At 48.6% G+C, this 24,778-nt stretch overlaps 1 protein-coding gene across 1 annotated transcript; it reads left to right on the top strand.

Annotated features, from left to right (window-relative positions):
• The first annotated feature begins 243 nt into the window (after nucleotides 1–243).
• Nucleotides 244–22,393, top strand: galnt10 (UDP-N-acetyl-alpha-D-galactosamine:polypeptide N-acetylgalactosaminyltransferase 10 (GalNAc-T10)). The gene is made up of 14 exons (XM_019858107.1): nucleotides 244–405; nucleotides 5,442–5,544; nucleotides 6,657–6,795; nucleotides 8,477–8,643; nucleotides 14,693–14,878; nucleotides 15,356–15,539; nucleotides 17,487–17,604; nucleotides 19,586–19,693; nucleotides 19,768–19,989; nucleotides 20,459–20,575; nucleotides 20,665–20,814; nucleotides 20,902–21,081; nucleotides 21,366–21,488; nucleotides 21,868–22,393. Exons 1-12 carry the CDS (start codon nucleotides 244–246, stop codon nucleotides 21,064–21,066), a joined length of 1,821 nt encoding a protein of 606 aa, XP_019713666.1. The 3' UTR covers nucleotides 21,067–21,081; nucleotides 21,366–21,488; nucleotides 21,868–22,393.
• The last annotated feature ends 2,385 nt before the right edge of the window (nucleotides 22,394–24,778 follow it).

The raw sequence follows: 24,778 nt of genomic DNA on the forward strand, positions 1-24,778 counted from the left end.
ATAATTCTGTAATATGTGCTGTTATTGTGAAAAGCGCTATCAGAAGTGACGTTTGCTTCCGAATGCACATTACTTTGAAATCGCTGCGCGTCGGCGTCTGGCTCGCAGTGTGAAAGTTGGCTGCGGAGGAGAAGGAGGAGCGCGAGGGGGAGAACAGTAGCCAGCCAGACAGCCGGGGTTTGTTCACTTCCGCACGGCCGCTGCCGCTGCGTTCCTTCGGCTTGTTGTTCTTCTCCCGGAGCGATGAGGCGGAAGGAGAAGAGGCTGCTGCAGTTCGCGGGGCTGCTCATTGCGGCTCTCCTCTTCCTCCCCAACGTCGGCCTGTGGTCCTTGTACCGGGACCGGGTGTTCGACAGACCGGCGGCCAACGCGGCGGACGGACCCGGCGGCGGCCAGCAGACGCAGGTGAGTCGGCGGAGGCGGTTCGTGGCGGGGGTATTCTACTTTCTCACCGCCGGGTGACGCTTTGTGTGGTTGGTGTGCTGAGCCGGAGGGGCTCTCCATGGTTCTGAACCAGGCTCGGGCGATTTGGAAGCTCAACTCGGGCTCAAGTTCGGTAACACCTTCACCCACTGGTCGAAATATTAGGTACCCCATAACGTGAGCCAATGCGAGGACCTTGGAGAAAACTTCCACCTTTTTTGATGTTATTGATTTCCTAATTTACTTGGCATTTTGGATACCTGGAGCTGAGCATAGTGTCATTTTGGCAAGAGAAGTGGAGTGTACAATGGGCTGTTATCCTGCCATCCATCATGTATCTAAGTGGGACAAACAATTTCCGTCCGTCCCGACTGGCATTTGGTGAGAGAAACGGGGTATCTAATACTTTCCAGTGCAACCCATTTCCCATGACAGGACCGAAAGTGATTTGGCAAGAGACATGTTGTCGATCCATTTTCTATACCACTTGGACTCATAAAGGCTCGCATGTCGAGCCTATCCTGGCTGACTTCTGTCAAGAGAAGTGTGATGTAAAATCTTTGACATCCATTTTTGATGACTTGAGCCCTATAACTGGCTAACTTGAGGCTCGAGAAGTGGGCCCCATGCATCCATTTTCCACCAGACTTGAGGGAAAAAAATGGTTGTCTATTAGGTGGACAGAAACGTTCCTCCAATTCTGGAATGTACCAATATGCAAATATTAAACTGGGCTGCAGTGTCAAACATTGCCTTCAGTTTGCAAGCGTGGTTAGCCACACACACACACACACACACACATCATTTGTGAATTCAAATCAATCCTGGCCGACATCTGGTGAGAGAAGTGGAATAGTAAATCATTTCTGTCCATTTTTGATAAGTCGAGCTTATCCCAGCTGTCTTTGGGTAAAATGATGAGGAAACAATAGATGGCTGCATGTTGTGTTGGCAGTTTGCAGTGGTCTTGGATTGCAATTTGCTGCTCCTAATATTTTGAAATGATTCCCCGTCGCGAGAGGCCAGAGACAAAATATTAGAGTCAGCAGGTTATTTTTGATGTACTTATTTTTTAACACAAAAGCAATCATTCCTGTCGTCATTTACTGACTGCTATTTAACAGCTGAGTTATTGAGTCCTGTCTGTGTTTAATGACAAACAATGAAAATGGAAATGCCACCCAAAAAGTGCAGTTTATTAACGTCCTTCCAACTGAGAGTTGCGCGTGACCTTCTCCCTAATAACCTTTTAAACGGCACACATCTCATTTTTATTGAAAGTCGACACATGTGGAACCAATTTCATTAACTTTTTTCATCATCTTCTCCCGCTATAGCTTGCTTCTCTGGTCCCCGGTGATTTTTAACAGCCTTAATAGCTAATTGCGTGATATGCCATCACAGCAGAATTGATCCATTTATCAATTGGCAGCTATTCGTAAATGAGCTTCATTTTTTTTTTCTTTCTTAGGGACTCGCAGGGATTCCCAAAGTTAACTGAAATCTGGGCTTTTTAATTATTTTTGCACAATGGCATTCACGACTTTAATTTAGATCCGGCGGTTACATTTTTAATTTTTTTTAACTCCACAGAAACGTCTCTTTTGTCAACTAATGGCAGACAATAGTTGGATGGGCTTTGTACAGAAAAAAATGAAACACTCCGTTTACATGTTGGACTGGATTGGACTATTTATGCTCCCAAGGCAACGTATCGTAACGTCACCACATAGCAACAGCCTAGCATAGCACCAGTGAAAATGCACCAACACATGGAAATGAAACACTTTGAACCAGAGGCAAGGCAACGTAACGATGTAACTGTGCAATGTAACCACATAATGGGTCACCGCAATGTAAAAACATACAATGGAACACGGCGTAATAATGCTGGAGGATAACATGACAGCACAAAGGGACGTAACGGTATAATGTAACAGCATGACACGCCGGTGTAACGTAGCAGTACTCTGTCGCAACTTAACACAACTTCACGTAACTAGCGTGATATAATTGCGTCAACAGAACATCATGAAAAAGCGCAATGTAACAACGTAACATAACAGCATCATGGAACAATGCAATGTAGCGATGCTACGTAACAGCAAAACAGTGCAGCATAGTAGCATACCGTAACGCAGCGTAACCTAACAACGTGATGTAATAACGTAACAGCAATGTAACGGGCAAACGGAACGTACCAACGTAAAGAACCACTGTAACGTAATGACGTAGCGTAACAATGTGTTGCAACAACGTGATGCGACAACGTCACCTAACAACATGACGCAACTATATAAACGTAACAGCAATGATGCAACGGCATGACATACCCCAAAAAAAAAAAAAATCACGATAAGAGCATCGACAGTCATTCCACAGAATGATGTTCTTTTAGAGGGGGTTCAAAGTTGCTTGATGCAACTTTTGAGGTACCTTTTTCAAATGTCCACTTTCCGAATTGTAAAAATCTGGGAGTGCTGCAATTTGAGGGTACCATGGTGGCGTTAACAATCTTTGGAAGCAATGGGCGTGGATTTGGCTAGGTCTTGGCCGACATCAACGCTCCCTCGGTGCTTCTCCTGTTCTGCCGCTAAGATGTTAAACACAAAACACCAAAAAAAGAAATCCAAATTCAGATGGAAGACTGCTAGAGGGGGGTTGTAAGCCCCCCCCCCCAATACCCTCTTCCCTGGGGGCAACACATCTTATGAATGTAGTTCCTCTGCATTCTATTTCATCTGGCATATCAGGCCTCGTCTCGTCGCATTTAATCCGCTCTGATCTCGCTCGGCTGCTTTCCCGCGCTCGCCGTGTCATCTCCGAGCGAAGCAGACGCAAACCAACAAGGGGAAGCAAATGTGCGCTACAAACGGCTCTAACAAGACTTATGTGTGAAAAGGCTGAATGGGATTAGTGTATTGATTTTTTTTTTTTTTTTGCTAGCTACTCCACTGAAGTCGTACCAGCCCATTGGGATCAGCCAAACACAAAGCGGAGACGGGCGTTTTGTTCTTAATTTGTCTGTGGTGGCGTTGTTTACAAATCGTCGAGCCGAACAAAACGTGAATGGTGGCGCGTCGCGATGGGAGTCCTCCGTTTATCACCGTGAGGTGTAGCCAAGCAGATCAACATTAAGATAAATATTTTTGTGGGTCGAAGTTTTTGTGTGACTTCAGAGGCTATTCTTTCTCACCCAAATTTTGTGGTACTACTGTTCTACAATGTCAGTAGTAATAATCAATACTGTCTTGTTGAGAATTTTTTTTGCAGAAAAATTTGGTCAATTTGCGAAAAATGTATGACCATTAGAGGTGTTCAAATTTTGAGTTTCCACTGCATGCGTTAGTATTACCCGTCAACATCAGCACTATTTTTCTTTGTGGCACATTGTCTATTGGAAATGTGATGTTTTTGTCAGATTTTTTTAGGCAAATTATCCCCCCCAATGTTGTTTTTAGAACGTTTGGTGTCTTTACATTTGGACTTTTGTCGTTATTAATTTCAGTATTAACAACTGATACTGTTGCCTTTTGCATGGTTTGAAGTTTTTGCACATGTTTTGCGGCACATTTTCGCCGCCCAAATTTTCATCCTGAATTTGTCCATTTTTGGGGCGTTTCCATTTTGAGTTTACACTGTAAGGCTGCAACGATGAATCAAACAACAATTCTGCAATTGAACGTGAGGAAGTGAACCAAAACGAGACCTGTATCCCACATGCACTTTATTGCGTTTAATAAACATGCAAAAAGCAAATTTTATCCAATTCATCAGTTCAATCAGTAAAATACTTTTTCTAAAAAAAAAATAAAAAATATCACATCACCACAGCTGTAACCTCAGCAGCCGTTTTATGTGCATTTGTGGTTTGATTCAGTGCATTGAATGGCCCTTGAAAGACACCCAAATAAGTTTTTGGTCCTGATTGACTCGCTGGTGCGAGAAGTGGCTGACCAAAAGCGAGCAGAGGTGGCGAGGTAATTGCATCTCTTGAGGAGTGGGAAGGGGGTTGGGGGGGTTCAATGCGGACTTAGCAGCAGACGAGGAAGCGCTGAGAATGCGAGTAGGAGGGGTGGAACCAACAAGCGACTGCTATCTCTCAGTGGGTGGCGGGGAGGAAGCTGAAAGAGGGAAGTATCGACCCCGGCGGGGTGTTGAGAGAATGAACGGGATGCGGTGGTCTTATCGCTCTTTCTGTGGGATTTGGAACGTCCTCAACAAAATGGCTTTTGTTGGCAGCAACGCATGCGAAAGGAGGCTGCTCACCAGAGGCGCTTGCGAGCCGGACGCGAGAGTCACGGGAAGGCTGTGATGCGAGAGCCGGCAAATTGAGCCATGTTGTTACGTTGCCGTCATGAGCATCAAACTGGAACGGAACATCGGCACAAAATCACCACAGTATTGCAAAGTATCGGAAAATTGCAAAAAAAAATCCAAACGCGGTACCGTGAAAGTCGTAATCTGATGTGATGACAATTGCGAAAATGTCACGAGAAGGGAGTTGAGATTAAAGGCGGAATGTTACAAGAAAAATGTCAAACATTTCATGTGCTGAAATTGAAAAAGTCCTGGGTTTTATTCATTCTGTGACCACACTCGACTCCCAAACCAATCAATCTCTCAAATCAGCCTCCCCCATCGATATGAAAGAAAACTCAAAAAATGGGTTCGAGCTCCACAAAAAACACCCCAAAAATTTTTTAACGAGGAAAAATAGCATTATTGCGTTTTATTAATGCATACGGTATGAGCATAATAATTACATCAAATGAAAATTATTAGACAGTTTGTGCATGACATTGACATTGTGCTGCTCCTTATGGTGTGCTCCCCTTGGCCACCGGGGGCAGTAAAAAAAAAACAAACTAAAATCAACCTACACATTAAAGCCTAAAGTCAAGTCAAAGCCAAGGCAAAGTAAAACCATTTAAAAACATTACCTTGATTATCACGCTAGCCCCCAGCAAACAAATCGGGTAACCGACCACATCGGCGATGTGTCTTTCCCTCCGCAGGGGCTGAACCAGATGAGGAAGGTCGCCCAAATTGGGCAAGACGGCGTGCGACGGACCGACTGGCACGACTACGATGCCATGCGAAGGGACGCCGCTCGAGTTGGTGAGTGTGTGTGTGTGTGTCGGGGGGAGGCAAAAATGTGCTCTCTGAATGTTCTGAGCTCCTGTTTTCATGCTGATGTTGTGGATGTATGGGTAGCTATTCTCTCCATTGCTCAAGACAACCAAAAAAAAAAAAAAACGAAATTATTGAGAAAATGCATCGTGTGTGTCGTTCACCCATCCGAGTCGATTCAAACCAACGGTCGAGACCATCGGCACCGATGCTGCTTCTCGTCTTACCCGCGAAAGCCACTTTCCCCTTCTTCATGCCAAATTAAACCGACGGCTGATTTGTTAATGAGATGAAAAGTATTTGGCCGCCAAGCGAGTGGGAGCGCAGTCGAGCTCCTGCAGTTGTTGTAAATGAGAAACCCAACGTCACCACAGGGACCGAGATGATGGATAAACACTGATGCTGAGCAATTGTTGGAGAAAATAGTGGCCACGGGGGTGGAGGCTTTTATTTATGATCTTCCAAAAAAAAAAAAAAGAAAACCTCATTAGCACCTATTTGAAGGGTTGAAGTAATGAGCCTCATGCAGCCGTTTTCCAGCCTGACAAAGAACTCGGCGGAGATGTCTATTGTAATAGAGAGCTCACAAAAAAGTCTCCCGGACGCAGCTTCGGAATTCAGCCATTTTGGTTTGTAGCACGAAATGCAATGCGTGTACTTTGATCAAGTCGCGCTGAAGGAATTTGCCTAAACGAGCCCCAATCGGAAGCGGATGTACGGCGCTTTCATGTTTTTGTATTTCTCAGGCATCGTATCAGTCGGAGGTAAACGCGATCCGTCCATGCGGCGCGGGACAAAACGTCAATTAGAGGAGTTGATCTCGCTCGCTTGGCCTATCAGCGGTAAAACCGACAGATCGCGCCCGCTTAATGGAACACGGCGTCTCCGTGTAATTTGATGAAGTCTTCTGACTGGCTCAACCTCGCCGCGAACACCCCCGCCGCCTTTTGAGCGAGTTGACGAGAGGCAAACCGGAGCGCCTTTATTCGGACGCGCCGCTCGAAAGGAACGATTAACAATCATTGTACCTGCGCCCTTCTTCCTTCTTACTGTGAATTCAACCGCAGATCATGCGATCCTTTGATGTGTTCTCCCTTTAGGAAACGGCGAACAGGGAAAACCTTTTCCCGTATCCGAGGCCGACCGGGTGGACCTGGCCTACAGGGAGAACGGCTTCAACATCTACGTCAGCGACCGCATCTCGCTCAACCGCTCCCTTCCGGACATCCGCCACCCAAAGTAAGTCGTGTCGCTAACCTCGCGGGAATATTCCCGTCCAGACCGGAGAGACCCTCCCGTGTGGGAGAAAAGCTCAGCATTCGGAAGCTGAGAGAAGAGGCAACATCGGTTCAGAGCAGCAACAGTGCGTTGCCGCTGTCTTGTGTGTTCAACTTGCACTTGTTTGAAGGCTTTGTCGTCAGTCGACAACACAAACAAATGAATTGACCTTGCGACCTTGCAGTGCCGATACTTTTGGAGGAGTCCGTATGTATGCGAGTCGCCACGGGACACGATTTTCGACCGGAGGAATCTACTGAGGGAAATCTTACTTATTTCTATTCACATATCTTTTCAAAGGGATGAGCTCAAGGATAGATCTTTTTTTGTCTTGTCAACCAACCCCACCGCCGCTGAACTTTCAGTCCTTGAAGAATTAAATGTCGGGAAGACCTCATTTCTGTGTAGGCGTATTTCGAGATGGAGCGGCCGCGTTGATGAGACAGCTTTCGAGTGTCCGACAAGACGGATCAACGAGGTCGCTTCTGTTATGCGACTCTCTGCGCCTTGTCATCCGTCGGGAAATGTTGGCGAGCCGAACGCGTCACCTGAGCTTCACGGTGCTTTGTAAAGTGGCGGCGGCTATTAAGCACTTCAAAGCGCGCGCCCTTCATTGGCGTCTGTCGGAGCAGCATCTGTGACGAGATGCGTGCTGAACCTCGACGCTCCCTCGTACACGTGAGGTATCTGTTGATGTCATCTGTCTTAAAGCCGAAAGTTATTGTTAACTCATTCACTCATTTGGCTCTCCCTTTCCCCCGCTGAATTCGATGCTGCTAGCCCCTTTCGCGCCGTCGCGAATGCCGGGGCAAAGCTACTGTTTCCCCACTGGATCCTTGTAAATCAATTCGTAAACATTCCGACATGCTCTCAATCTCAAAAGCCCATCCCTGGACGCTTAACCTTTTCCTGAAAAACAGATTCCAATTCCTCCTCGCCGCCATCTTCTCTCGAAGGGCCGCCGCGCGATGATACCGCCGCTTACAAAACGCCGGCCTACCTTGACCTGGAACGACTCTCATCTGACTCTGTCGGAACTCTGCATACATTACAACCACGACGCAGACACGCCCGACGACTCCCCTCCGACTTCCCTTCGACTTTCTTCGTGCGGCGTCTGTTTGATCGGCGCGCCGCTGACGCCCCCCGCGCGACTGACACATTATCAAGCTCAAAATTTGAAAGCTCTAAATAACGCGCAATTTTTCGCAACGGTTGCATTTTTGCCAGATGCCGAGAAAATTTCAGACGCGGCACTTATGTTTAAGACCGCCTTACGGCTCCGTGCGTCTGTATTCGCCTGTGCGCTGCGCCACAGACTCGATAATGCAGTTGATGTCGACATTTGTGTGAATGCCGAAAAAGCTGAACTGAAATGCCGCGTAATTAATTGAAGCGCCGTGAGCCTTGAAGTTGGAATGCTTTGAAACGGTCAAGAAGTGGGGAGGGAGGCGGTCAAATGTGTCAAACGGTTCCGAGAATTTCGTTATGGCAATTAGTGTCCTGAATTTTTGAACAGCCCTTGACGGTCTGAATCGGTTGAGAAATGTGCGAGGAGACGGGCCCTTCAGCATTCAACCCAACTAAACTACAAATCCGCCAATAATCAATTGCAATTAAGCTGACATCTGCCTGTGCATAGCTGCAAGCGGAAGCTGTACGCCGAGAAGCTGCCCAACACCAGCATCATCATCCCGTTCCACAACGAGGGCTGGTCGTCGCTGCTGAGGACCGTCCACAGCGTCCTCAACCGCTCGCCTCCGCAGCTCATCGCCGAGGTCATCCTGGTGGACGACTTCAGCGACAAAGGTACGCTGATCTTGGTACACCACCCCCCGCCCCTTCCTCCCCATCGATTAACGATGTCCGTCACGATCCCTCACTGATGGATGTATTTACCTCCCGTCGCCGTGGTAATGAGATGTTCCGCCACCTCAGACTCACTCGACGCAAATCAGAGGCTGAAATGAAACCCTCCTGCCGCTCCGAGAAAGAGCGAAGCATGCAACTGTACAGCGGAGGCGACGACGACAGGCTAGCGGGGTTAGATACGCGCTTTGCTGAAATATTGGGGCAGGGGCTGCAATCTCACACCAAATACTTTTGGTGCTATTATCATTTGGAGTCCTACAACTTGAGTGCTGTCACAAGTCCTCCATGCCTAAATTGACGTGCTAGATTTAGGTAAAGCAAACATGCCATTACAAGACCCCGTTAGGCTAAAGCTCATGTGAGCAACGCCTCATAAGCGCCTTGGCTCGTTCTCACGTCATTAAGCAAGTGGTATTTACATATCGGTGAAAAGCATGTATTTCCAAGTATTTTTGGCGCTTTATGAAAAAATGGATTGGGCACACTCGTCCGTGGTTTACAAAAAAGTCTTTCCAAACAAAACATACACCAAAAAATAGTTTTGAGCATCATCGAGACATGCCTGGTTTTCACTGGCCGTGTTGTTTTAGTTTGTTGCAAAAAAAAAAATAAAATTTAATCAAAATTTGGACGTACATCCTCTGACACCGTAGGGGTGTGTGTGTGTGTGTGTGTATATTTTGGTAAAAAAAAAATCATTGCTGTCCAGTAACAAGCGTGCATTCTTTTTCTTTTTTCCATGAGCCAATTACATGTCATGCTTCTCCAATGAAAAGCATGTGTCTGCAAATGAGACTTTTTTTCTTTTTAACCAAACCAAAAAATATATTTTTTAATTGAAACAAATACAATTACTTTTGTCGTGTACTGTTTTAAAAAAAAAAAAAAAACGCAACTGTCAAATCTGATTTACCTTTTGTCGCCGTCCAATGTGATGCTCCGATTTAGATTTTTTTTTTGTTTTGTTTTGATCAAAGACACAAAGTTGACTAGTTTTTGTTGTGGGGTTTTTTTTGGGAGGGGGAAAAAAATCAAGATACTTGCGTTTCATTCTTGACAGTTAAAAAAAAAAAAAAAAAAAAAAAAAAAATGGAGGCCAGGTGGGACGCCACAGCACTAGCGAACTACATTGTTGCGACTTGAACCCCTGCGGGCTGTCGACTGTGATATTCCCTCTCAGGGCCGCTGGCCTTTGATTAGATTTCATTCCAACTGTAATTAAGCCTCAGATACCCAAGCGGAACGCGAGCTTCAATCGATGCTTCTCTGCGGATGAGAGACTGCCTGAGGAATGTCGGTGGTTGGGGGGGTCGGAATGGAGGAGGAAGGCGGTATAAGGCTGAAGTGTTCCTGTGCGGAATGCCACACAAATCAATGTTCCTTTCTCGTCAAAGGCTTCCCGCATAAATAGGCTGGCGGTGCATTATGGAGGAGAAAAAAGTGTTTCATCGCGGAGGAGGAATCTGCGGTGCGCCACACGACACGGCAAACACAACTAATAGGAGAGAATGCGCGAGGAGGTGGAGGAGGACAAGCCGTGTTGCTCGCTTTCCGGTGGCCCGACTTTCCCCCTGAGATTCCGCCTTGATTCACAACATACTCCAACGTCGGCTTATATGAAAGGAAATCAGAAAAATCAGCCACCGGCCGCCGAGTGGTTCGCTCTGCAAAACTCTCAGACAAAAGATAGAAATTGCCGCGCCTGTTCCACTTCACAGACAGTGGCGTGGGTCCACATCTAGCCTGTTGCCATGGTGACCTCTCCGCGAACCGGGCACAGTTGCCGTTTAATTAAGTCGTCAAGTAGGTACAGTCACATTTGCTCTCACCTTATCACTCAGTCAGGCGCTTTACTTGGAACCATTTTTTTTTTTTTTTTCATTTTAGTTTTACCTTGAATCCCCACGGCCAACAAGTGAGAAAAAATGAGACCAGCAGTGAGACTTGACCGACTCTGGTGTGGTTTTCCAGTAAATTTGCAGGAGGTTGAGCTGGGGAATTTGGGGAATTTCACTTCGTCCAGAAATTCCTTAAGGGTGTCTGTCATATGGTGGAAAACACACACCCAAAAATATCTCCAATATATATCCAAATAATTCAACCCAGTATCTAAAACATGTTGCTGTTCAGATTAACTGCAGAATAGTAGCTGCAATCTGCACAAAACATTTTTTGCATGTCTTAAAAAAGTCGAGAGGTATTCGAGAACGTGCGCTTTGGCGCCTGCCAGGCGTCTGACGAACACATCTCAGCCTCAATTAGTGTCATCCGCCTCCCGTGCCGAGCGCGGCGAAAGCGACCGAGTAGTTCGCGTCGACATCGACCCTTTTGACACGAGGACGAGCGTGCGACGTTCAATTTGTCAAAGCTGCGCCCCGGTGCGGCCGGCGCCGCTTATTTTGTAAGGTCGGGGATGAAAGCGAGACGGCGGACGCGGAACATCGCGAGGGGAAGCGACTGGGCCATCAATCTGCCCGTGGCACGCCTCCATGGAGGACAAGCCGTGTTGCTCGCTTTCCGGTGGCCCGACTTTCCCCCTGAGATTCCGCCTTGATTCACAACATACTCCAACGTCGGCTTATATGAAAGGAAATCAGAAAAATCAGCCACCGGCCGCCGAGTGGTTCGCTCTGCAAAACTCTCAGACAAAAGATAGAAATTGCCGCGCCTGTTCCACTTCACAGACAGTGGCGTGGGTCCACATCTAGCCTGTTGCCATGGTGACCTCTCCGCGAACCGGGCACAGTTGCCGTTTAATTAAGTCGTCAAGTAGGTACAGTCACATTTGCTCTCACCTTATCACTCAGTCAGGCGCTTTACTTGGAACCATTTTTTTTTTTTTTTTTCATTTTAGTTTTACCTTGAATCCCCACGGCCAACAAGTGAGAAAAAATGAGACCAGCAGTGAGACTTGACCGACTCTGGTGTGGTTTTCCAGTAAATTTGCAGGAGGTTGAGCTGGGGAATTTGGGGAATTTCACTTCGTCCAGAAATTCCTTAAGGGTGTCTGTCATATGGTGGAAAACACACACCCAAAAATATCTCCAATATATATCCAAATAATTCAACCCAGTATCTAAAACATGTTGCTGTTCAGATTAACTGCAGAATAGTAGCTGCAATCTGCACAAAACATTTTTTGCATGTCTTAAAAAAGTCGAGAGGTATTCGAGAACGTGCGCTTTGGCGCCTGCCAGGCGTCTGACGAACACATCTCAGCCTCAATTAGTGTCATCCGCCTCCCGTGCCGAGCGCGGCGAAAGCGACCGAGTAGTTCGCGTCGACATCGACCCTTTTGACACGAGGACGAGCGTGCGACGTTCAATTTGTCAAAGCTGCGCCCCGGTGCGGCCGGCGCCGCTTATTTTGTAAGGTCGGGGATGAAAGCGAGACGGCGGACGCGGAACATCGCGAGGGGAAGCGACTGGGCCATCAATCTGCCCGTGGCACGCCTCCATCATGGGCGAGCTCATCTGTGCAGCGCGCCACAGCTGAATAAATACGCACTTGGCTACGGGCGGTGATGAACGACGCACGAAACGTGTCCAAAAGTTAACCCGGAAACCACGAGAAAAGACGTCGAAGCTCTCATGGCTCCACGTCTGTGCGACTTCATCGACCGCACTTACTTTGTCTCAATATCTGACCGCTTTCCTTGCATTTGCGCTCGCCCGTCTTTCCTTCTTGCTTTTTCTTCATCGTGGCGCAACTGCTGTTTGCAGGCAATTGAAACCTTTCAACTGACAGTGGAAACCGCTAATTACGATGATCATTTCATCGAGGTACTGACCCGGTCGGTATAGAAAGCACGCTGTTCCTCAAGCGCTATAAATGACCCAATCAGCATTTGATGAACTGATTTCCACCTCCAAGACGGTTTCATTAGGAGTGAGTGTGTGTGTGTGTGTGTGGGTGTGGGTGTGGGTGTGGGCGTGGGCGGGGTTGGGGGGGCTTCGAGGCCGAGGAGGCTGCTGTCAAGAGCCACTCAAACCGGCCCTCAGCCACACCAGCTGCGGTGATCGGAAATGATCATTTAGCGGCGGAAGGGCGGGCGAAACAGCGGCAGCAAAAAAAAAAAAAAAAAAAAAAAAAGAAAAAAAACCCCAGGTTTTTTTTTACACCACTGCCAACAACGCGCATGTTTATTCATCAGCCTGTGCCAGAACATCATGTGCGCGTGTGTGTGGCTTAGATAATGCAGTAAGGGCGCTCGGCACAGTGTGACGGCAAAGGCGGGAGGTCGGCATGCGACGCGACGTGACAAAAGCAGATAATTGAGCGACAGCGCTTCGAGAGAGACGCCGAGCCGATGTCAGCGAGCGCCGATCGATCGGAATGTCTTTGTGGAGGGGCGAGCTAGTTTACGTGCGCGGTAAGCAACACCCGCCGCGCAGCCCTCCACGCCATCGTCAGCGTTAAGTTCCAGCAGTCATTCTTATCCTCGGTGCCTCCGCGAATAATCCGATGGCTCGAAATCGGTCTGCAGATCAAGTTCACATCCCGGAGTTGTCGTTGAGTCTTTTGATCGGGACAAAAAGCCAAAAGACACAAATACAAAATGAAAGCTCTCGCAAGGAGCACGGATCGGCATCGAGTTAATTACATAGTGAAGCGCCAACCCCGTGATGTCACTCACTAGGCCACACCCCTTACAGGCACTTGTTAACACACGGATGCGTTGTATCAGGAAATTCAAGGGAGCAACTCCGAGCAAGTCAAAAATATATTTCTTTTTTTTTTGTTCACTCCGTGCCCGCTCGCCTCCGATGTGTCGATATCCTTTAATGGCGACGATTAAGGAGACATAAAGTGGCGGCACGCTCGGCCCTCGAGTGCTTCCTCTTGGCGGTGCCACATTGACAAAAGTATCGATTGCTTCCGAATGGGGTGCAAGCAATGAACGTGCCCGCTCAAGTCAATCACCTGACCGCAACCCAATCGAGCACGCTTTTTATTCTCGAAAGACACAACGGAATGCAAGACGACACACAAATCCATGACGAGTGAATACATATTCCTTTCAAGTGTGCTTGTATTTAGCCTGCATGCCTAAAAGACTGCTTAGGAGCCTCTGGAGGTGCTGCTGTTTTGGTTATCGCAGCCTGATGGGCTTTGCGTCAACCAGGCGATATTACACTTCGCCGCTTCTACTTGATTCCCCCAAATCGACTCGTCTACCTTGCGAGCGGCCGCCTTTCTCCTTCCTCTGCCATTCGAGATGCTCGGTGACCTGCCGCGTCCGCCGACCGGCTTTCTAATAGAGACTAATGTGTTTGCCGCCGTTTTCCCGCGCGCTCATTAGCGTGATTAATCGTCTCCTTGTGTTGGGTAAACACCGAGCCGTATTCCAATTTATTTCCAAGGGAAAATGAACCAATCACAATTAAACGTGCTGATCTTGGCGCGCCCCCCCCCCTTCCACCCTTTCTAAAGTCTCGTCTCATGAGAGAATTAATTTGCCACTCAGGCTTTAATGCTCTTTTTTTTTCCTGCTTTGATTTATAGGGCTTTTTTTCCCCCCCTTACAGCTTTGACCCTGCCAAGCCCTCCTGTCCTTCATGGCAATGTCACTTTTTATAGCGTGGAAGACTGCTGTCCAAAGTCCAACCCGAAGGCAGTTGTTGCTTGTTTTTGTTTTGTTTTTTTAAATGTAGAAGAGAAACTGAATGAAAAAAGTTAACCTTAAGGATGGCGGTAATGGAAGACTGCTGTCCAAAGTCCGACCTAAAGGCAGCTGTTGCTTGTTTTTGTTTTTTTTTTAATGTAGAAGAGAAACTGAACGAAAAAAGTTAACCTTAAGGATGGCGGTATGCAGGGTGAGCTCGTGCTGTGGCGTCCCACCTGGCCTCCATTTTTTTTTCTACATTTGAATCTGATTTGAGATCACACTCTACTAAGAACCGATTCATCAAGTTTGTCCACGCATGGCATGGAATGACCGAAAACGGTCAAAATGACCTCCGTCCTTTCTTTCCTTTACCCCCAGAGCACTTGAAGGCAGCGTTGGAGGAGTACATGGAGCGCCTGCCCAAAGTGCGCATCCTGAGGACCAAGAAGAGGGAGGGTCTGATCCGGACCCGGCTGCTGGGCGCCAGCGCCGCCAAGGCCCAGGTCATCACCTTCCTGGACTCGCACTGCGAGGCCAACGTCAACTGGCTGCCGCCGCTACTCGGTGAGGAACGGAAGGCCCGGTTGATTGCAGGGCCCGTTTCCGCTCTGTTGCGAACCAAAACAGCAGCACAGACCCCATGTTGCAGTCGATTCTGAGCACGGGGTCATCCCACAACGTTGTGTGTGTGCGTGCGTGTTCATGTTCAACTAAGGGCTGCGCGATTATGGCCAAAATGATCATCACGATTATTTTGATCAATATTGTGATCCGAATTATTCACCATATGGGGGAAAATGTTTATCCTTAGCTCCTCATTTCCAGTTTTTGCTGTACTTTAATTCTTCACTGCATGTGCAGCAGATTCCATTATTTATTTATTTATTTTAATCGGCAAAAAATCAGGTGAATTGAATTGTGGCAGCAAAAATCACGATCACAATTCAAATTCGATTCATGATGCAGCCCTTGTTGCTGGATTTCGTTTGACCTTGTTCACTGGCCTGGCAAGTATATTTTTAGCTGTTGTCATCTTCTCAGACCGAATCGCCCAGAACCGGAGGACGGTGGTGTGCCCGATGATCGACGTGATCGACCACGACAATTTTGGCTACGACGCGCAGGCCGGCGACGCCATGCGCGGGGCCTTCGACTGGGAGATGTACTACAAGCGCATCCCCATCCCCGCCCGCCTGCAGAAGGACGACCCCAGCGAGCCCTTCGAGTGAGTGACGCATTTCGTATGAAATTGAATCGGAAAAACGGCGCCCACGATAACCTTTCAAATGTGCTCTTTTGAGGCACTACTTCGGGGGTTTTTTTTTGTGATTATCTGAAGCTGAAAAGCAGACAGTGTGACAGCTTTCGTTGCCCCGGCGCAAACGTCGGACGCCGGCTGACAACGAGACAAGGTCACTCTGATAAAAACGTTGCCTTTTCTGTCCTATTGGCGCCCGGGAAATAAGTCTCGAGGGGGGAGGGTGGCCGACATTGCAGCAGGCGCACAGTGCAGCCGCTGTCGGTATTAAAAGAGAAAAACATCGACTTCTGATTGACACAATTTGTCCGCACAGGGAAAGCACAAAAAGAAATCTTCCGCTCACTTGATTAATATTTTGCATTTAGTGGACGAATTTCAAACCCTTAAACAGCCTTAAAAAAAAAACGGACTTGAAAGCTAAACCCCAGCTTGAAAAAAATTAATTGGAATGCACGCAGAAATATGCAGACGGAAATGTAAAAACGATACGTCTGGATTCGAAACTAATTGCTCCGATAGGATGAACGCAAATGGAAATAATGACCACAGTCGTCATCATGAACGCTGTGCTGTCATCAGTCATCCAAAATGTAAGTTGGGATCGAGTTACTACGAGCGCCGCGAGCGGGCTAATCGAAACGTCACTTTGTCATCAGCGCGCGGGGGCCGCGGGGACCCCGCCGGCCGATTGTCGGCACCAGCTCGTGCCTTTAAATGAGCCTCCTCGGGGACCACTTTGGCCGGAGCGGAGTACGTGCCGGATGATGCCGATGCCCACCTGATGAAACGCACGTAACCATGGCAACTGCCTGTGGGGGTTTGAAGGATGTTCTGCCCGTCTGTGTTTACCGGGGATGCGCACGATAACCAATCATGAACAACACAGAGACCAGCAAGTGCGAAGCTTGACATTTGGCTTTTTCCGTTTGCGGAAACTGCATCCATGCAAGCTCTCAATCAGAATTTGAAACCTAATCCGCGGTTTCAAATCCTCATCGAAGAATCCTATTCCAACTTGGAATGCAAACCCAGGTTTCAAATGTTAAAATATGCATGAAATTAGGAATGGGCGAGTCTTGATACCAGCCCTGTTTTAAGCTAACGGTTGCCAGACACGATTACTTAAGGTAAAAAAAAAAATAATAATAATTAAATCTGACATCATGTAAGTCCTCCTCGGCAGCAGTTGGCGCTATCCTGCACGGCGAGTCATCATGGGCGTCAGAATGAAAGGTCTTTTGTTCACAAATGAAATGTGACATATCCAAAGCATTAAAAGTATCGGTACTTGGTATCGGTGAGTACTCAAAGAGTGAATACTCGCGCTCGTATCAGTCTGACAAAAGTGGTTATCAAACATCCTGAGCTGAAATGCTAATTTGAAATCCAAACCCTTCTTTCAAGCACTTCGCTGTACGGTTTCAAATCAGGCGTCCAGGCGAAACGCGTCAAGTTGAGCTGGGGCGACGAAGGAAGTTTGCCTGACTTTGAAGTGAAGTCGCGGGAGCACCTGCTTGGCTCGTTTGTGTGTCTCGGGTGTAGCGGCGGGCCAAAACAATAGCGCGCGAGAGAACTTGCGCCGCTAACAAGGTGTACGACTTGCAAAAGCTGCGGCGGGTTAATTGCTTCTTCAAAGCGGCTTCCTATCTAAATGCGACAGTCACTACCCCCGTAAACATCGCACTGGCACGCTCAACGCCGTTTGAAGATCTTTCGCCAGAGTGCGGCTTTTTCGACATGCTCACTCCAGAGCAGTCTGTGTGTGAGTAATCTGTGCTTGTGGTTGTACTGTGTGTGTGTCTAGAATGTACATGTGCATGAGGGTAATCTTGCACGCGTGAGTCATGTGTGAGCGTGTCTTATGGCCGTGCACGTGAGTTTGTGTGTAACTTGGGCATTTGTGTGTCGCAGGTCCCCGGTGATGGCGGGCGGGCTGTTCGCCGTGGACAGGAAGTGGTTCTGGGATCTGGGAGGCTACGACGCGGGGCTGGAGATCTGGGGAGGAGAGCAGTACGAGATCTCTTTCAAGGTAAAATCCAAGGCGACGCCACCTCGACGTCGGAGTGATTATCGGCCGGTTCACAGTTAAAACCCAAACCCGCTTTGATAGCCGAGCCCAGGAAAGAATGAGTCACCAATTTGCTCAAGCGCTAACGTGTGGCTAGCGGCGGCCGCGTAAGTCTTAAATCCGCCCAGCCCAGCAATATTCAATTTGGCTTGCCCTTTTTTTTATTTATTTATTTTTATGAAGATCCCCATCAGCCGATAGGCTTCGCGCTGACGTTCTCCTGAGGTGAGAAGATTAACAGACTCTTGCGCTAATCCCGACAAACCCCGCGACGCAGTCGCTGGCTCCACACGCAGCCGCCACCGCTCTTTCGTTTTGCCTGCGTGCCGGCGATGAGAACGCCGAGCCTTACACGCTCACACCACCCAGATAACATCACGACTTGAAGCCGGCCGGACAGTCGTGCAGAATACTCGGCCGGCTAACCGCTCGCAATAGCATCCATCAGCGAATAGTCAGCACACAAATGCCATGAATCCATTCCACTGCCTCAAAAACCACTAGCATATTTTTTTCAAACATGTTTTTGAATCAAAAATCTCACTCGGTTGAATTGTACCAGACAGTAAATTCATAATCAAGTAGAATTTGAGGAACTGTGCGTCGTGTTTTCATGCTTCACTGCCCATTGACATTGTGCTACTCCTTAAATTGTGTGTGCCTTGTCCACCAGGGGGCAGTGTAGTACTTGTATCATGTGTGTTGAAATGGCCACTGCTCAAAGGGTGATAACGACCACCATGTTGACGCTAGTTCCATTAGCACACTTGTGACATTTTTTATTGTGGGTTAGCTTTCAGCTTGGGGACTTTTGGAAGGCAAAGTTATGTTCAATGTTTTATTTTTGCTTTGACAGTAAAACTCAATTGGAATTCTTTTTGAAGAGTTGTTCATGATGTTTGTAACGGCCCCCCGAGGCTCATCTCCATGGCAACCCAATGATACAGTCATCTCTCGGCGGAGAAATAGTTCACAACATTGTTGACTTTATTATTTATTTATTTATTTTTTTCATCGGTTGGTGGCGGCCGACATCGCACCTCTGTCCCCACCCAAACGGACGCGTGCGCCGTTGCAGGCGAGGGCGCGCGGGCGGCCGACAACTGGAGGCGATTGATGGCCGTTCGCGACCTGCTGCCAGCTGCCGTGCTATTATTATTATTATTTTTATTGTGAGTCAAATAGCACAGGAAGTGATTGGACATCGCACATACTTGATGTTTTATTTATACACGCAAGCGCAACCAGAGACTAGAGACCGAGTCCGCTTTCTGAGCCCAGAGTTTGTCTTCCAGCTACATCTTTTATTCATGCACTAGTGTGTGTGCGTGTGTGTGTGTGTGTGTGTGTGTGTGTGCGTGTGCAGTGCAATGCAGTGCAGTGCAGTGCTAATGTTAACACAGCCACGCCGCGACTGCTCATGCCGAAATCCCATTTGCAGCCTGGCTTGAAAACTCTCATTCAAAATCCAAATGATAACTTGAATCCAAACCTGAATTTGACACCCAAACCGTGACCTGAAACAATAAACCAGACTTGAAACCCGAATTTGGAACCCAAACTATTAACTGAAACCTTTGCATAGACGTGAAAGCCGAAATAAAAAAAAAAAAAAAAAACCTAAATTCTAGAGGCTAGATTCCTTCATTTGAATCCCTAATTTCCGTCTTCAGCTGAAACCAGAACCCCGGCACGAAATCCTATTTTGACACCCAAACACATACTTAAAACTGAAACTCGACCCCGGACCTAAAACCTTAACCCAGGTTTGAAAAGCAAATATCCTTCCCTGGAACTTCCTTCTTCCTACTTCCAGGCTTGCAACTCAAATCTGAAATGCAACACTTGGCTTGAAACGGTCATTTGAAACTCTCAGCCAGGACTGAACCCCTCTTCAGAAATCGCCAAACGTCCGTTAACAAGCCGGATGCTCTCTCGGCAGTTGTGGATGTGCGGCGGGCGCATGGAGGACATCCCGTGCTCCAGGGTGGGGCACATCTACAGGAAGTACGTCCCTTACAAGGTCCCCGGCGGGATCAGCTTAGCCAAGGTAAGGCTTCGCGGCGCGCGCACGTTTCGCCGGACGAAGCCGCACAACCGGCCCGTTGTCGCCTCCTCTCCCAGAACCTGAAGCGCGTGGCCGAGGTGTGGATGGACGAGTACGCCGAGTACGTGTACCGGCGGCGGCCCGAGTACCGCCACTTGTCGGCGGGCGACATGACGGCGCAGAAGGAGCTGCGGAGCCGCCTGGCGTGCAACAACTTCAAGTGGTTCATGAGCGAGGTGGCCTGGGATCTGCCCGAGCACTACCCGCCCGTGGAGCCCCCCGCCGCCGCCTGGGGCGAGGTAAACGTCCCACTCTCGGAGTTTGATGCGGGTGCGCCCGCGGCACTGGCAAAGCAGAACGGTGGCGGAAACGCGGGAGAGTGATGAAACGTGTTTGCAAGACGAGCGGATGCAAGCGCGCTTCCCTCTTTTGCGCGGCGCCGGGAAAATGCGACTCTGCGGGGGGCTTCAAGTTTAGATTGTGTGGCAGGTGGGTCTGGTAGACATTGGTGTAGGGGCTGGGGGGTCACCGACTCCAGTCTTCGAGGGCCCCGCTCTTTCATGTAATCGATACAATAAGATAAGATAAGAAAACCTTTATTCGTCTCGCAATGGAGAAATTCCCAATTAATTTAATTGATTATTTATTCAATAAAATCCCAAAATAATACGAGGGTTGTCGTTGCCTGTCTGTATTACAAAGACAGAGAACCATCCTCATTGTAGGATTCATTCCGCTGACTGACTTGCCGCGTTGGATCGTCCGCAGATCCGCAACGTGGGCAGCGACATGTGCATGGAGGTCAAACACTTTGTGTCGGGCAGCCCCGTGCGCTTGGAGAACTGCGCCAAAAGCCGCGGCGACGTGGCCTGGAGTCACGGGCAGGTGGGCTCCTCACGCCGATGCATCTCCGCCCAAATCCTGCTTGCGCGTTTGCCGCCGCCGCCGCTGCTACGTTGGCTTTCGACGCGCAGGTGCTAACGCTGGGTTGGCGCGAGGACATTCGCGTGGGCGACCCGGTGCACACCAGGAAGGTTTGCCTTGACGCCGTCTCCCACAGAAGCCTCGTCACCCTCTACGACTGCCACGGCATGAAGGGGAACCAGCTGTGGCGCTACCGAAAGGTGCACGACGAGTCGATCTGCCGTAGTGAGGAACAAGTACTAATACAGTTTGTCTTGATTGATTGATTGATTGACATGACCGCTCAGGATAAGAGCTTGTACCACCCGGTGAGCAACAGCTGCGTGGACGGCAGCCCCGGCGAGCGCCGCGTCTTCATGAACTCGTGCGACCCGTCTTTGCTCAGTCAGCAGTGGCTCTTCGAGAGGACCAACGCCACCGTGCTGGAGCGCTTCAACCGGGGCACCGATTGACGCCGCCCTCGCAAGGTGCGTCGGCAACGCCTCGTCCGAGTGAACCCCCGTTGATCTCGCAGGGGTGCGTTTCAGACCCGCTCACAGTTTACCGTACAACTGTATTGTTTTGCAGAATCAAAGTCACTTAGCTTAATGCTAACAAGGCGTCATAGACTGACGAACCTTCAAAGCAGCCGCTTTTTTAAGCGCACGTACAAAAACTGGGTTTGAAACGGATCCCCTGCGATGAACGGGGCCTTGCCGTGCCTCAAAGTGTTGAGGCGGCGATCTGATCGTCTTCCCCGATCTTTGCGCAGATGAAGAAAACGTTGGCCGAATAACGAGCCGTTTGTCCGACAGTCGTGGAAAAGGCGTGACGAGGGTGCTCCCCGGTCCAGCAGACGACGATTTGACCGTGAGCGCTTGAGACCAGGAAGAAGGTACAACACTGGGCCAGAACGGGATGCGCAAGAGTTTAAAAAGTAAAAAAAATGAATGAATGACCCATATTAGTCATTGGGTGTGTCATCCAATTAGCATAAAATAATTCAACGCGTAATGAACAAATCCCTTTTCCGATCATTGACGACGTGGTCCGCACACGGGCACCAAAGAGTGAACCGCTGAGCCCATTTGGACTCAAAACGGCAGCACCTACTTTGACGCCAACTAAGGTGTCGGTGTGACTTTGGAAAATCCAAAAGTCTTTCCCTTTTTTTTTTTCCAGCCAACTTGTAAAATGTAATATTTGCTTTAAAAATGAGCAGGGAGGGCGCGCGGTCCCAAATCCCGGCAATTAACAGCGGCGTCTGTTCCCAGGTGGTCCCGGAGCGGGGCGGTCGGTCCCCGAAGACCCTCCGAAGACGTTTGCTCTCTTCTCAAGCGCCCGCCCAAATGTTTGGAGAACTCTCTCTGAAAAAAACTCTCCGGGATTATAACGGAAGCTCTTCTTCAGTCGCCGCCTTTGAACTCTCTGGGGTCGGGTTTCTCCGAGAAAGACGCGTCGAAGGGACGGTTGGTCTTGCATCCAATAAAGAAATTGCCGTCTGCTTTCATGTCAAAAGAAGTCAACGCATGCACAAGGACGAGGCAAAAAGCTCTCAGAGTGAGACTGAATCAAGTCGGGCGCCGGCGCCAGAGGTGCAAAAGAAAGACTTGGCCCTCCCCTCGCATGCTGATCGCCACTCGTAAAGAGCGGGCAAATCGAAAAATGAGCAGAAAATGGAGCATTTTACGGCGGGCGTGAAAGGGGCTACTGGCTCTGATACTACCTTCAAAGCTGTCAAATTCCAACTGCCTCGCATTTATACACACACGGAAGAAATTAAAGCGACTCTGGATGTCATCTTGTCTCTTTTGCAGCTTTACTACGACCGTCGGAGGCCGCAAAATTGCCGAGTCGGCTTTGTAGCTTTGACGGAGAACGAGGAGAAATTGCATACAAGCAGATGCTGAATGCCGAAGACAAGGTCTCCGAACTAAGGCGGCGGCTGCTTTCACCCACAAACGTCCGGTCCGCCTGCCTACATACGATTGCGGAGGCAAGCACGCAATTGTTTGCACAAATACACCAGTTGACGCCAAGGTACAATCGTACATTTTAACCTGCACCACCTTTGGAGGATTTACGGCAATCTTGTTCCATCATGCGGAATTTACAGCCGGTGTGTTTTGTACAAAAAAGTTATTTGATCCCAATTTCATTATTATTAGTTGCTAACTTGGAACCGAGAATAACTTTGCTTGACGAGACAAATGCCGCTTGACCAAAACGCGATCTATCTAATTTTCCACGCGAGCGGGCCGATGCGGTTTTCTTTCGGAGACCTGACCAAATATCTCCATTTCCATGACATTCAACGATAAATCTCGACAGCGGGATGATTTCTTCGCATCCTCCACCTGAGCTCCCAACAAGCTAACCCGTGAACAATTAGTGATGAGGGATTCGATTTGGTATTGCGCTTGCAGGACGGCGCCGGCGCGCCGCCGGGAAATCCCACATCCATTACGGAAGCTGTCGGCTTCGCTTGATCCAGATTAAATTCCGCCGGCATATTTTTCGTTGCTTTGTACTTCCCACTGAAACCTCTGGATAGAGGGGGGGGGGCGGGAGGCAGAAAGAAATCCCTCGAAAGCAAACTCTTGAACTGAGTTTCACTCGCGCCCTCGGAGACTAGCGGCAAAAGGTAACGAGAGAGGAAAAGTTGTACAAAAAGATTTGGCCTTCCTGACTGGAATCAGAAATACGACAAAGGCTTGACTAGCATTTGTGATGATGATGATGATGATGATGATGATCTGTTTTTATAAAATGGATGCTTCAGTGGCGTGCAAAGGGGGCGAGTGGGCGCAATCCCAGGCATCCGACTTTGGAGGCTTGATGTGCAAACGTTCACACACATAATCATCTCACATGAAATCAAAAAGAAGTCAGAGGTTGTCGGCTCTCCCCGACACGTGAGGCGAAAACAGCGGCACTGCGCAGATGGACTCGGAGTCAAAGTGTCCGATGGATTTGTGCGCGTCGACTCCCGCCGAGGGCGATTAGCCCGCAGCTCCCCACGCGATCCGATCTATCGATCGCGCAGTCGTGATGTGTGGGCGTGCGCGCGCTCTGCTCGATACTGCACGACTTTTGAGAAGATGAGGAAAAATGCTCGTGTGCAGACAAGGCAACCTGCCGGCCAAGATTGAATCTTTTTTTTTTCCAATCCCATTTGCAATCGTTGCTACAGTGCCTTTCTGCGGGGGGGGGTTATAAAAATTGAAGACTTGAATCTGGTTTTCAATTGGCTAAAATTCAGAGCCTTAGGTCAGAAATACATGAAGGTGGTCGATCAACGGCATCGACATGATTTTGTTGGGACGCGCTGCCCCGAGGAGGCGCCCTCGGCATGAGCCTCACCTCTAATAGCCTCGCCGGAGAGACGCGGGTTAAAAGAATTGAGTATCTGGCAGCTGGCGCCCCACAGATCTTCGGCGTGTCCGACGTTGCCCCGAGCTAATAGAACAAGCTCGCCCAATTCCCCAGAGCTGCGAAATTAGCATAAGCGAACGTGGTTTAGCAATTCAACCGTGTCATCTCCACTCACAGTCAAGAAGAAGCACAAAGGCCACGATCGCCCATGACTCACCAAAACCGTACTTTGGTGATCTTTCGACAATTAAAAAAAAAAAAAATTAAAATAATCATACAAACTTGGGCACGTCATCAAAATGACCGTAAATCCCACAAAAGGTGCACAAGCATCTGTCAACATCTGCGTTCTTATTTCCCGACGATGTGAGCCAGCACACAACTTCGACTGTGGTCCAAACAGCATGACATCATTTGGGATTCACTTCTTTTGATAATAATAAACATACCAAGATGGAAACATTCCAGTTTTTTTTTTTCCAGATTCATACCTGCATGCTCGCTCCCAAAACGTATCCCGCATTCCTTCTATCTGCTTTTCCGTGGAGACGCACACCCCAGAAACAGCGAGAGGCATCTCAGCGCTTTCAGCTTGCTCGCGCATCCGCGGGGGCGCGAATACGTCCGCATCGCTCGCCCTTATCAGATCACGTCGCGATGGCTTCTTTTTAAGAAAGTTCAAAATTAAGATTTTTTTTTTTTTAACGTACGTACCTTTACCCCGACAACAACTATCATTCCTCACATTGCGCAGAACATTTATGTCAGCAAGGCAATTCTAGTGGCCCTTTGATTTCCTTCCCTGACTGT

This window comes from Hippocampus comes, unplaced genomic scaffold, assembly GCF_001891065.2.
Source record: "Hippocampus comes isolate QL1 unplaced genomic scaffold, H_comes_QL1_v1.1 scaffold265, whole genome shotgun sequence".
Classification (NCBI taxonomy): domain Eukaryota; kingdom Metazoa; phylum Chordata; class Actinopteri; order Syngnathiformes; family Syngnathidae; genus Hippocampus; species Hippocampus comes.